This window comes from Poeciliopsis prolifica, unplaced genomic scaffold (genome assembly GCF_027474105.1).
Source record: "Poeciliopsis prolifica strain line A6 unplaced genomic scaffold, Auburn_PproV2 SCAFFOLD147, whole genome shotgun sequence".
Taxonomy (NCBI): Eukaryota; Metazoa; Chordata; class Actinopteri; order Cyprinodontiformes; family Poeciliidae; genus Poeciliopsis; species Poeciliopsis prolifica.
In genome coordinates this window covers 373,512-387,101 of record NW_026562522.1, presented here as the reverse complement: position 1 = coordinate 387,101, position 13,590 = coordinate 373,512, and the positions used below count along the sequence as shown (strand labels likewise).

Here is a 13,590-nt window from a genome sequence, read left to right as displayed (position 1 = left end):
GCCTCAGTTTTGCATTCTATGGCAATAAGAAGTCAGCATTTTCATCTTCCAATATTGGTGTGAAAGTGATATCTTTTGTCTCATTTGATTGAAACCACTTTATTTAAATTAAACTGAATTCTTTAGAGTTATTGAAACATGGTAGCTACTGTGAGGTTGATAATCTTTTTATGTTTGTGCATCAGGTACCTGCATGCTGTAGGACTTAGAGTCTGGAAACGCTGGAAAAAAAGATATTTTGTTCTTGTTCAGGTAAGATGCTCCTGCGACTCTGCAACAAAGTTTGAATGAAGTTAGTAGGTGTAAAACCTTAGATCAGAGGTCCTTGGGTTCCAGAGGAGGGACTATAGCCATCCTCTGGAACCAATTTTACATGTAGAACTAAAGGCAAGGGTTTATATTTCACTCGGTAGTGTTTTTCTAATTAGAGTGTAGTTTTTAGTCAAGTCTTGCAGTGGAGCCCTTTTGGCAGACATTATCCACCAGTAAAATCTGTTTGAAACTATGTTTTGTTGGTCCTTTATTTACTAAAATGTGGTCAGTTGAAAGAAAATCAAACAAAAGAATCCTCATAGCAGTCTCAGATTTCTCATCTAATTTAAACTCAAGATTACATTATTTAATCTTTACTATACTTTTCTTGAACTTTCATTTACTTTCTGAGCACTTACTCAGGATCTTTGTAGGTCAAGAGAAGATGGGTGAAAAATCATTTAATGTTTTTGTGAAATGTGGCTGCTTAGTTTATTCTAATTGAAACTCCTTTAATGGCTAAAAAGATCAGGTCTTTGGACTGAGAATCTACATTCACCGATACATCAAGATTTCCATTGTCAAAGTGAAATGGCCATGTTTTAGTGGTTCATAGTGAGAAAAAAGAATTCATGGGAACATGGATTTTTACAATATATTCGATCCTGGTAAAAACCAACACCTTATTTTACAGTTTGTTTCATCCAGAGGGTGTGGGCCCTCAGCTGTTGACAAATGATTGCTGCCTTTTCTGCTGCCTTTGACAAAACTACAGACTACAATTCTAAAAGGCACAGAAAATTAACACCTTCATTCACAACTTTTCCTCCTGTTCACTGATTTGTCCTCTAGAAAATCTACCGGAGAAACTCTATGTGAAGGGGAAAAATCCCAGACTGAGCTGTGAAGTGACATTTGAACTGAGTGAAATAGCACAGGGAGGCAACGATAATGTATACTGTAATGTATACTCATGATTTATTGCTGGTTGTAAAAAGAATTCATAAACTGATCTTTTTCATCTGTATGTTTAATGTCATTATGTTTAATGTCATTATGCCATTGCTAGTAGAACTTTTGCTTTCTACTGCTTTAGTACCAAATAATTTGCCAAAAAGGAGAGAAAGATGAAATGTATTGATAATTGATCATGCTCATTTTGGAGGTGCCAACTATGTGTCTGCTTCCTATAGGTGAGTCAGTACACATTTGCAATGTGCAGTTACAGAGAGAGGAAAGCTGAACCTCAGGAACTGATGCAGCTGGAAGGCTACACTGTAGACTACTGCCAACCTCAGACAGGTAGACTATGTGGAAAATACTTATCTGTCTACATTTATTTATGTAGAAAAATGAATTGTGGAAACCATTATTTATTTTTTTTCTTTCCTAATTTCTAAAGGGTTAAAGTTTGTTTTTATAAAGGAAACATTTTCACAGATTTTATTTTTAACAGATTATGGTGGACTTAAAGGGGAAGTGTTATATAAAACCAACTTTTTTGAGCTTTACATCATGTTACAATATTCCTTCTTCAAAAACATACCAGGGGCCTCATGTATAAAGTGTGCATATGCACAAAACAGTATTTTACACATAAGTCAGCATGTATAAGAATTAACTTTGTGTCAATGTTTGTGTAAATATATGCACACCTTTCCCTGATGAAAATGTCCGTCGGTCATGCAAACTTTTCCTGTGAACAATGTCAAACTAGAAAGCATCTAAATACACTGAAATCTGACAACATTCAGTGTTATTTAGACCAAGACGCATTTAACCCAATTTTTTTTTCTTCTGATTTTAATATTTCATTGTTTAAATGTAAACGATAAAACTGAACCACATTTAACCTCCAACAATAATCTCACATACTCACACAATATAGAAAATAAAAGTAGGTGAAAACTTCACTCGAATGTTTTCGTCTACAGTTTTTAGCATAAAGATGTAATGCATTGGTCTGTGCGCTGAAGTGCATGGAATGCTTCTATGGGGTAATTTCATTTCTCTAAAAAAAAGAGAACAGGGTTGGATCAGCAGATTAACTCCAAACATATCAGGTTTGATTATTTTTAAAGTGATGAAGGTGTGTATATAAGCTGCGCAAAGGTGTGCAGCGTAATTGAAGAGCACTTTGGCTCTGATGGAGAACACCGCCAATGGAAGGATTCAGAGGGAGAATTTGTTCAAAGATCATATTGATCTGTTGGGAAATGTTGATTAAAGTTTATTAGCATTTACATTGCCTGGACTGACCATCCTGGAGCTCTGAAAACTTAAAGGAGGAGCTGTGCCAGTGCCAGTGCAACTGCAGTCATCCTTCAGTCGTGCCATGCTGGCTTAGTGAATGTGCCTTTATAGACAGAAAGAATCTCTATTCTGTAAATGTACAACTTATGCTCATGATTCCACTATTTAGAATAAACAATCACTTCTCCCACTTTATGGGAATACACCAAATAAATGGTATTTCTGTTTGATTAGCAGCAAGCCTATTTAATGGTTCTAATCCTAAAAGCTCATCTATCCCCCTGATAGTGGTGTGAAGTAAGTGCTCCTCCCTCCTATTGTCATTTATCACTGTAGCCAGTGCACCTGGGTCCCACAGCGCTACAACTGGTAGATTGTCAAAAGTGCAGCTCACCATTTTACGCCTACAAATTAGTTTTACAAATTCCTTTTATCTGAGGAAAGGTCAAAATTTTCTACAAGTGGAAAACAACTCTTTTTATTTTTTTCACACAGATATTGTTCAGCAAGTTTTACTGCTTTACATGTATGGTGTCTGAAATGCTTTGAAACAACACATGGTAGCTGAGCAAACTGAACACCTCTGGAGGCTAATGTCAACTGATTCTTCCCGGTGGCAGTAATGCCAGCAGCGGTACTCTTCATGTGGTGGCCGGGTCACTGCTGGTCTGAGGCCAGTAGCCTTCTGATGTTTTTCTGCTGCTGACGTGGAGCTTGGCATCCTCTGGAAATGTGACCCGGAGGGCCACATTTTAAACAATGGGTGCAGTTGTCTGCTTTTCCATTGTTCAGGGAGGTTCTGTAGCCCCTCCTTCTAAGGGTACCCCTGACGTCCCATCTCCTCTGGCCCCTGTTGTAAATTTGGTCTAGATCCAGCCTCCAAACCCAACTCCTTAGAAATACAGTGTGTGGTATGTTACGATCTAAAATCGGACATATTCAACAACCACTGCTGGAAATTGTGTTTTGTTTCATAGTTTCCTTCATTTTATGACCTTGTGACAATACTATTGGCTCCCATTGCTAAGCAACTTCGAAATCAATACAGAAACAGCTCCATCCATTATACCGTTGTCCAGTTTATTTCAACAAACGTGCAATAAAACATGTTAAAATCCTAATTTCCTACATTAAAATTTAATGCAAGTTGTAATACAGTGTAACTCAGTTTCTGATGTCATAATATCGCATCGTACTGACGCCTCTTTGGAGGAATAAACCTTTAGAGGTTTAAAAGACAATATATGGTAATAAAAAAATCTATCGTAATAAGAGAACAATTATCTGGCATGTACTTTGCTTGTACAACTGGCTCGTCAAGCTTATTCAAGTTTGTCACGTCTTTGTTTTTGCCATTTTTAGGTCTGCAAGGTGGCCAGGTGTTTTTTAATGCTGTAAAGGAGGGCGACTTGGTGACATTCGCCTGTGATGACGAACAGGACAGAGCACTCTGGGTTCAGGCTATGTACAGAGCCACTGGTCAGTCATATAAACCAGTCCAACCAACACACAGCAAAGCTGCGAAGTGCAAAGGCGGACACAGAAAACCGTCACCTATCAGTAGGTGTCACTGTGTTTTAATTACTGTTTTAACAAAAAAGGTAGGCACATCTAAAATTTGCAGGACACCGGCCCTCGAGGACTGGAGTTTGACACTCCTGCCCTACGGGATTAGTAAAGTTTAACCTAACCTCTTGGGATAGATAACTTATTTTCAAATTGAATTGACTTTACAACAGGGAGCAGCTGATTAATGTTGGAAAAGCTGAAATTATACCACAACTGAAGCCAGAAATTCCAGAGGAGTTGAAAAGGAGATGTTGTGGATGCAGAGCAGAAGCAAAGAGGATAGAGGATAGGCCATCCCTTAACTTGTTAGCTAACAAGCAGAAGATTGTTGGCTTCTGCTTGGTGCTGCTCCCTTTGGATCCCCCTCCCACTTTTCTGTGAGTTCAAGTCAGGTGAAGAAGCAGCTGGAGAGACTGAACTGGAACAAGGCTACAGGTCCAGATTGTGTCAGTCAGTCAGTTATAAAGGACTATAGATCTGTTGCCCTGACAACCCATGTCATGAAGGTCTTGGAAAAACTCCTTCTGGCCGACCTGAGTAAGAGGATAAGCACATATTAGGATCTTCGGCAGTTTGCTCATCACAATTGATGATGCCATCATACACCTGCTTCAACAAACCCACTGTCACCTGGACAAAGCAGGCAGCACTGTGAGAATCATGTTATTTATTTATTTTTTTTATTTGGAAAGGCAGGATACAATTACTTATACAATCTAGCTTCCATCACACTGGGGGTATGAAAAGGAATAACATAAGCCAATCCAGGTTTTTTGTATAATAACAGAACATCTATAACAAAAGGGTGAGCGGGGGCGTGGAGTGGGTCTGGTCTGGGTTTTCTCATGTTGGGACACAATCAAAGACACAATCAAGAGTATAAGTTTGCCACAGTCCTGAACCAGGATATTCTATGTAGCACCACCTAACTTGCATGGGATAGACATCTTTAGTCCACAGGAATTATAGTTAGTCCATTTAGACCAGATCCTAAAAAATGATTCCCTTCGACTTTGAAGAGAAAAAGACAATTTCTCCAGAATGTAAATGTCCTGTACATTGTTGACCCAGTCTTCAACTGTAGGAGCTTCAGGCTTTAACCATTTTCTAGTGATTGTCTTTTTGCTTGCTGCCAGAAGCACTAACAGCAGCTTTTTATCTTCCAGAGTCCAGTTATCGAATGAAATGCTTCCTAAGAATAGGAATTCACATTTATATGGGATTTTTTTCAGTAAAGATATTATTTAGGTGGAAATATATTTGTTCCCAAAAAACTTTTATCACCGGACAACCCCAGAACCCCGATGTTATTTTCTGAACTGGAGTTACAAAATATCAAACTGAGTTTTTCTAACAGCACAAACCTCCATGTTTTGGAGCTCGAGGTCGTCCCATGTAATTTGTTAATCTGTCCCCAGACTTTCGTTGAGATAGATAAATTTTCTTCTTTTACCCACTTATTTCTTATGTAGTTTGTGTCACCTTGTTTAGGCGATAGAATACCATTGTACATTATAGAAACAAGTTTCTTGCTTGAACCTGACTTCAACAAGGACAGAAATACCCTAAAAAGTCCTGGTTTGATTAAAATAGGCCCTAACCTATAGATATCTAAAGAAATCATCCCTCTCCAACCCATTAGATCTCTGAAGTTCCTCAAAACTCTGAAATACCCCCTTCTGGATAAATGTATAGTAAGTGGTTAATCCTTTTTGGATCCATCCTCTAAATCTCCCATCAATTTTGTTTGGTTTGGAAGCCGAATCAAAGGCACACCATCTGAGTATTTTTATGTGGTTACCTAATTTACACATTTTAATTACCACCCATATGGGTATATTGACCCATACGGAGCAATATGGGTATTGACCCATATGGGTATTGGGTATGGGTATATACCATATGGGTCAATATACATTGACCCATATGGTATATTCAGCCCCTCCTGTAAGTCCTTGTCCATCAATACTGATACTGAAGGGATTCCTTCTACTGTTGTTCCTTTCAAATCTTTCCACCTTGCATCGTAAGATCTAGAGCATAAGAGGATCATGTTCTTTTATTTCTCCAGTACATTTAACACAATTCACCTTGATTTGCTCCTTAAGAAACTCCAGAACACACAGGTAGATGAGTCAACAGTCACCTCGATGTATGACTACTTCACAAACAGACCACAGTTTGTCCTGAAAGACTGTGTCCAACCAGATGTTCAGCAATACCTTGATATATCAATATATAAATACATCTGTGTTCATCTAGACAACCAACTGGACTGTGGATGCAATAGTGAAGCATCTATAAGACAGGACAGAGCAGCAGCACCAGAATCAGGGACTTAACAAGGTTAAAGAGCTGAACGTGCATAGAAAAGTCATGGACAGGATACTTGGAGCATTTAATTCAGTTGTTCTGTCAGTGGATTTTATCACTGTAGAGAAAAAGTTATGTGTTCCTCAGCTTGATTATGGTGTGATTCTCTGTTCAACTTGTTGAATATTAAACTAAATAAAAAGAAATGCAACAGAATATCCCAGATTAATATAATTTAAAAATTGATGGATAAAAATACGATGTGACAATATTTTTGACTTAGTCAATCAAAATGACGGACAATAAAAAAAGTGTAGCGTGACCTTTTCCCTTGCTAAAGCATGGAGTGAAAAGTCTTCACTCCATTAAAAGCAATATTTTATTCTTTCAAACATTTCTTCCCTCCCTCTGAATTTCAAAACTCCAGACAATTTGTCTTCATACTCCTAACTTTATTTTTAAGGCATATTAAATGTTGTCTCAATGCCCTGTTTTTTTCCAGGTTTCTGACAGTTTTTGACCAGTTTGTCCTTTTTTACTATTGAATTACCCCCTTTTCAGATAAAATCTTATTTTCTCTTCCTATTATTATGCTATTATTATGTTTTTGCTATGTATATAAATTATACTTAATTTGTGTCCAGAAACTGTGGTGCTTCCTGTTGATATTTCCAATATGTCCAATTAATTTCCTTTTTTTGTTTTATCTTTTCTTTATTAGACTTCATTTCCTACTTTTTTTATTTGACCCTCTCTTTCTCACCCATCCACATTATTTGCAAATTATTTTCTTTATTCTGTGTTTGCAGTGGACTTTGTTTGAATTCTAGCCTCCTGCCAAGCTAGGCCTGGCTGCGAGGGAGTTTCATGCTGAGAGCTGATTATTGCTGTGTGTAATTTGCTGTAATAGCTTTCCTTTCTCACCACCACTCATTAGTGTTTAATAGAAGAGATTGAAGTGTCAGTAGAGAGAAGTGCTGACATGCTGTTTGGAGCAGGAAATAGATGGTGTCCCTTAAATAGCTCCTAACTGGGTGCTAGTTGCTGTTCTTTATATCAGTGCTTATTGGGTTTGACAGAAAGTCATTCACTGGAATAATTGTTGTTTCTGTGAAACCCTCTTCTTCTTTGTAAAACCTATACGTGTGTGCTCATCAGCATGAAATATATTGGCTAAATAACGATGACTACGTGTGCACACACAGATTTTTAAGGGAATAGCCTGCTTTCAGATTTAGGTAAGATTTGGTTGGTGCCAAATCACTAGTCTACATCATTTAATTGTTCTGGTGTTTAAGATTGGATTCAGATTACACACATGAAAATAATTCCAAAGTTGAACTGAGCATTATTTTAACGCATGTATTTCTCATTTTGTTCAGGTAATATATTTACCAGCAAAGATCCCACCTAAAATTTTTAATGTCCACTTATTACCATTAATTTGTATATTTACAGATACATTTGTGTTATGTGACAAACACTAATTTTTCTGAGAGCTCTTCTTTATACTCATCCTGAAATTTTAAGACTTGAAAAGTTTAATAAGATATTAAAATTCATGTTCCAGGTAATTGTTTTCCAGGAAGATTAAAGTAGAAAAGATAAAACAAACTACAAATGAAGACAAGCAATATGTTGTCTGAGGTAAGCGCCAGCTTTTTTTCTTGGAACAACTGACTCTGTTGTCCCCCTTTTCAGCTGCCATGTTAGCTACAGCCAAACAGGTTTTCTGATCAGCGTGACTAAGTTGAGGTTAGTATTTAAGATAGAAAATTTATAGGTGTGAATTTTGATTTTTAATTGTGACACTATCAGAAATCCCAGTAATATGTTTTTTTTAAAAATGAGAACATAAGAAAAAGAGTTACAACTTAATTTTGCAAGGAAATTTTATCAACTACGTTTTTGAACAGGAAGAATCATGAAATGGTTGAGCACTGAAACAACCTGCAAAGGCCAGTCAAGTTTTCATCAGAGCCTTTAATGATGCTTGAATCTGATCACATTTTTTACTATTAAATGATTCCCTTTTCAGATAGCATCTTTTTTTCTCTTCCTATTATTATGCTCTTTTTTGTGATCTTTCTGCTGTGCATTTTAATTATACTTAATCTGTGACCCAAAACTCAAAAGCCAGAGCTTTGATCAGTATTCAATGTTACTAGATTCAGAAAGACTGGATCCTCATGCGTTTTCAGATGTAGTCCTCTTGTCATTGGTGTGATGTTTTTTACTTTAGAAGAACCAGGTGGCTCTGAGGTAGAACATAAAAGCTGTCCATCCCTCTTAACCTCAGACTCTCAACAGCTCATGTGGCCTTTTGAAACTTTTCTGTCGGTTCACTTTGTCTATTTGTGCACTCAGGAAGAGAATACATGCTCAACCAGAATGACGCTGATAGACTTGTCTGCCCACATCTTCATCTTGGCCCTGACATCACCAGAGCTGTTTAGGTCTGACAGGCAGATCATGTCAGATCTTTCAGCATTTTGCACCTGCTTCTGAAATGCTCCCTGTCCTCTCCTTCCTCTTGCTCTGCATCAATAACCTGCCATCAGTGACTGCTTCTGTGGTTCAGAGGAGGATGTCACATAGATGTGACTGTTGCTGTGACAATGCCAATGAAGTCCAGACTGCATGGATATGGAAACATTGAGCAGAGAAACCCACCATTCCACCTCCCCCTCACATACATGGACAGGCATGCAGAACGTGAACAAAATCACAAGATTCAAAAAAAAAAAAAAGTTTTGATATACTATATTTTAAAACTAAAAATGTATCAAGATTGCGTTTAAATTCTGTTGCGGATTTAATAGTGTATGAGGAGAAGCTAAAATAGGAGAAATATATGTTCTTTGAATTTTCTGCAGTGTTTTAAATCAGCTGAAAGCTTTTAACTTCATTTTTAAATTTCCTGATTGTAAAGGATTACAATAGTGAAGCGTTGAACTAACATACTGTATGCATGGACTAGATTTTCAGCATCACTCTTGAAAAACATACAAGCCTCTGCATGTTTTCCTCTGGGTGTAGTTTTACAAATACATTAATTGACAATTATTTAGCTGAACTGTATTACTGAAGATTTTGCAGAGATCTTCTTCTGCTCCCAGACAATGAAAGCAAGGATGTTAACAAACTGCATAATATTGTGGCAATTTAATTATTTTCAGTGTTATGGTCTTCAAAGGTTAAAAAAATACAACCATTAAAATGATGAAGTCATATTTAAGTATAAATTATGAATGCTTAATGACGAAAGATTTTATTAAAGGTTTAGTTAATGAAGAAGAGCTGGGCTAATCAAAGAATTGGTTTTGAACAATTGACAACTTTATGTATTCCAAATATAAATTTCATAATATAAAAGAAAAAAAAACATTATTTTGGGGATTCCCTTTTAAATCTCGATTGATATAGAAAAATAGGAAAAATTAAGTTCTTAATCTATTTGCCAGTTATAATTTTAATTTTAAGACCCAAGGTAGCTTCTTATTATTAAAATTGGACAAGAAGAATGTAGTGTTTTGCTTTTTGAACAATCTCATTTGTACGGTGGTCCTGAGGTGCAAACCACTTCAACATTAACGAAGCACAAGTACAATTTCAAAATCACAACACTACAGTAATTAAGAAAACGTATGTTCAACACCAATATTTGTGACTTGATATTCCTAACTATCTTGGACTCTAACATCAGCCTTTTTTATACATATTAAATGCTACTGTTCAATGTTGATTTCATCCATATGTACTTTACTGTGGCTCACTGCCACTCATTCACAATAATTTAAAAAAATATATATATATTAAAATAATACAGTCCTGCATGCCCAGGCCACTTGGAGTGTGCTTTCCAAGTTATTTAGTTGAAATTAGAAAGAAAGGAATCTGCCAAGAAGTCTATTAATATGGCCAGCAAACATGATACTTTTCTTACAATCAAAAACCATTCAGTCATTTCTATTTCTTTGATTGGCAATATGAGTAACTATCTTAGTTGTATAAGTTTGAGTACTTTAGAAATGTGAATATTCTCATAAGTTTCAAAACTATCTCTGCACAAAAAGTGGTGTTGGACCATGCATACTGAGGCGAGCTCAGCTCCTGAGCAACAGATTGTAGTGTAGATTGTGGAATCCCACATGCAGGGTATGAAGTTGGAGGGGCGTGTGCTGGCACGAGTTGTTAATGACTCTACATAACATATGAATAGCAAAAGGAGACCGACGTGGATTCTCATTGGAAGAAAAAAAAATTACATCACAATTTATTACTCACATGTTGATTGGTTGGTTGATGTTTCCCCACTGAACAGTACATATGATTTTATAAATAAACCTGACCCCAATCATTATTATATGTACCATATTAAAATTCAGTCAGTGCTGTACTAAAATATATTCAAATGATACTGCTTAAATGTAACATGGTCATATATGTGAGTAACATCAATGGGGCACAGAATTTTTTTATTGTATTTAATTTTTTAGCATTTACAAATGATATTAAGACAAAATGCTCGTCCACTTCTGAACTATGTGGCGATGGCTTTTTGTCCAAACATGATTCAACATTGCGCTGTGTTCAGGACAGGCCGGGTGTCTCTCCCGCAGTGTAGACCTGAGGTCACTGAGTTCCTGGCTGGGCAGACTTGAGGTCTCCAATTCACCACAGTCCATTCGGACACCCCCTCATAGGTGTCATCCTCCCAGAATGCCACCACCTCTGCTGCCAGTACTTTCTGCCTTCCTCCATCAGCTGTTAACACAGAACAGAGACTCATTATGCATTACGGACATCTTTGTAGATATTAAAACAACAAAAATGGCACAGTGAAATTTTGTGGCAACTCCCAGCTTAGAATTAAGACATTAAAATTGGCAACATCCTTTTAATACAGCGCTACAAAAAATAAAACACCTTTAATGGAAAAAAGAAAAAATACTCGGAGAAAAATTGGAAGAAAATTTTCCCCAAATACAAAGTTATTTGAAAAATACATCAGTAGTATTGCTCTTTAGGGATTACCTTATGTCACAATATTTTATTTTTTACTTGCAAGAGTGGTCTACAGTAGATGGAGGGACAGGGCATACTTTTTTGTCTGTTGGCCATATTGGATTTAACAAAAATAATTTGCAGCTGATGACCTGTAGTTGATAGTGTATTTTGTGATGCATTAGTGTCCACTTCAGTGGTCTGTGTACATTTATAACATAAAAATCCAGAAGAGGCACAGAAAAATGGCTGTAGTGACCCCTATGCATTAAAGGGTTAAAATGGAATATGACAACCTTTTTCCTATTGGAGCTACTGCCTAGTGGACGGTTCTACCATCAGAGTGGCTAATGGTAGAAGGGTTCCCATTTCCGCAAACTGATAGAAAATATTTATTCCTTCACACATCTAGTACAAAGTTCGCTGATGTGGTCTTACCAAAAAATTTTTGACTTTCTGTATATGTAAGCATTTCTGCGTATGTAAATGATTTGCGGAGTCAGATACATTACCATAATTCCAGGTTTCAATCAAAACCTTACACAGTGGCTTATGATGAACTGTGATTGCAGCTGCTAAATAAACATTCTTATGTTTCATAGGATGGACCATATTAGCGACTGTCAAACCAGGTCGCCGAACGGCTGAATAGGGGAATCTTTGTTGACGCGCCAGCTGATCAAAAACGCAATCCAAGTTAAGTTGATTTATTTTGTCAATATCCAAAACTTCACAGTGTCCACACAGCATAAAAACGGATCCGTAGAAAAAACAGTGAATAAAGACAAAATGTGCTAAATTGATGCGGTCAGCAAAAAGTAAACCTTCCCCCATCACCCACTCACTCTGTCCCCAGGTGAGCAACAGCTGATCTATAATCACCAACGACATCACGTGATCCCCACTACGCCTGTCCACAACATTCCAGCCCCTAATTATTACATCATTACACAGTAATAATTACTCATTCAACACCATTACCTAAGATATACACAACATCAAAACTCACATTGAGACATTACATTCAAATAGTCCATGAAAGTCATTTTCAATAGTCAAAACAGATTTTTTTTTTTTACAAAATAGTCCATCCATAGTCAATCGGTCAGTCATAGGCCAGAGGTTACCAGCACTTAGCCTAAATATAGTTAGTCTGCGATGTACATCTAGTTGTGGTAAAGTCAAGTCAAAAGGTCATGTCAAAAGGTCGGTCGAATGCATTGTCTTCATTGGTCGGAAGTCTCCTGAAGAAGGCATATCTTTGTGATGGGTCTGCATAAGTGGCTGGTTGGAGTTTTAATCCAGACCTGACGTACAAGTCCATTTTTGTCTGGCACAGTTTTTGTGATTCTGCCGATGATCCAAGAACCCCGTGGTGCCGAGTCATCCATTATAAGGACCACATCTCCAAAAACAAAGTTGCGTCTAATCTTCATACACTTTTGGCGCTGTTGAAGTTGAGGCAGATATTCTTTAATCCATCTTTTACAGAACAGATCAGATATGTATTGAACCTGTCTCCATCGTTTCCTTGCATAAACATCCTCTTTCTGGAATAAACCTGGTGGCAGACTTGGATTAGACTTGAGTAGGAGAAGATGGTTCGGTGTTAGAGCTTCCAGATCATTTCGATCGGTGGATTCCAATGTAATAGGTCTACTATTGAGGATTGACTCCACTTCACAAAGAACACTTTGAAGTCCTTCCTCGTCCAAATGCTGTATTTGCAAAGTGGAAGTAAGAACCTTTCTGATGGAACGAATCAATCTCTCCCATGCTCCACCATGGTGCGACCCAGTTGGAGGATTGAAGATCCATTTCACCCCCTTCAGTGACAACATATCAGAGATCTTTTCTTGATTCCAATCTTCAATAGCTCATCTCAGTTCTCGCTCTGCAGCCACAAGGTTGGTACCATTATCGGACCGCAGTTCTTGTACTTGGCCTCTCCTTGCAATGAAACGTCGTAAGGCGTTAATAAAAGAGTCTGTGTCGAGAGATGAAGCAACCTCGATGTGTACTGCTCTTATTGCCAAACATGTGAAGATAACTCCATATTTCTTCACAAGACTTCTTCCACGCTTCACGTCAAATGGACCAAAATAATCTACTCCAACAAAACTAAAGGGAGGTTTCTCAGGGGTCACTCTGCTTTCAGGCAGGTCAGCCATTTGTTGCTGGCCTGCAGCTCCACAA

At 37.4% G+C, this 13,590-nt stretch overlaps 1 protein-coding gene across 3 annotated transcripts in view; it reads left to right on the top strand.

The window, feature by feature from the left end:
* cadps2 (Ca++-dependent secretion activator 2) overlaps positions 1 to 13,590 on the top strand; it is a 177,274-nt gene that overhangs the window by 56,448 nt on the left and 107,236 nt on the right. For all 3 annotated transcript variants that reach the window (XM_055025422.1, XM_055025423.1, XM_055025421.1), the window contains exons 9-11: positions 186 to 252; positions 1,446 to 1,554; positions 3,868 to 4,065. In XM_055025422.1, coding sequence (XP_054881397.1) covers positions 186 to 252; positions 1,446 to 1,554; positions 3,868 to 4,065 — 374 coding nt within the window. The remainder of the gene's footprint in view (positions 1 to 185; positions 253 to 1,445; positions 1,555 to 3,867; positions 4,066 to 13,590) is intronic.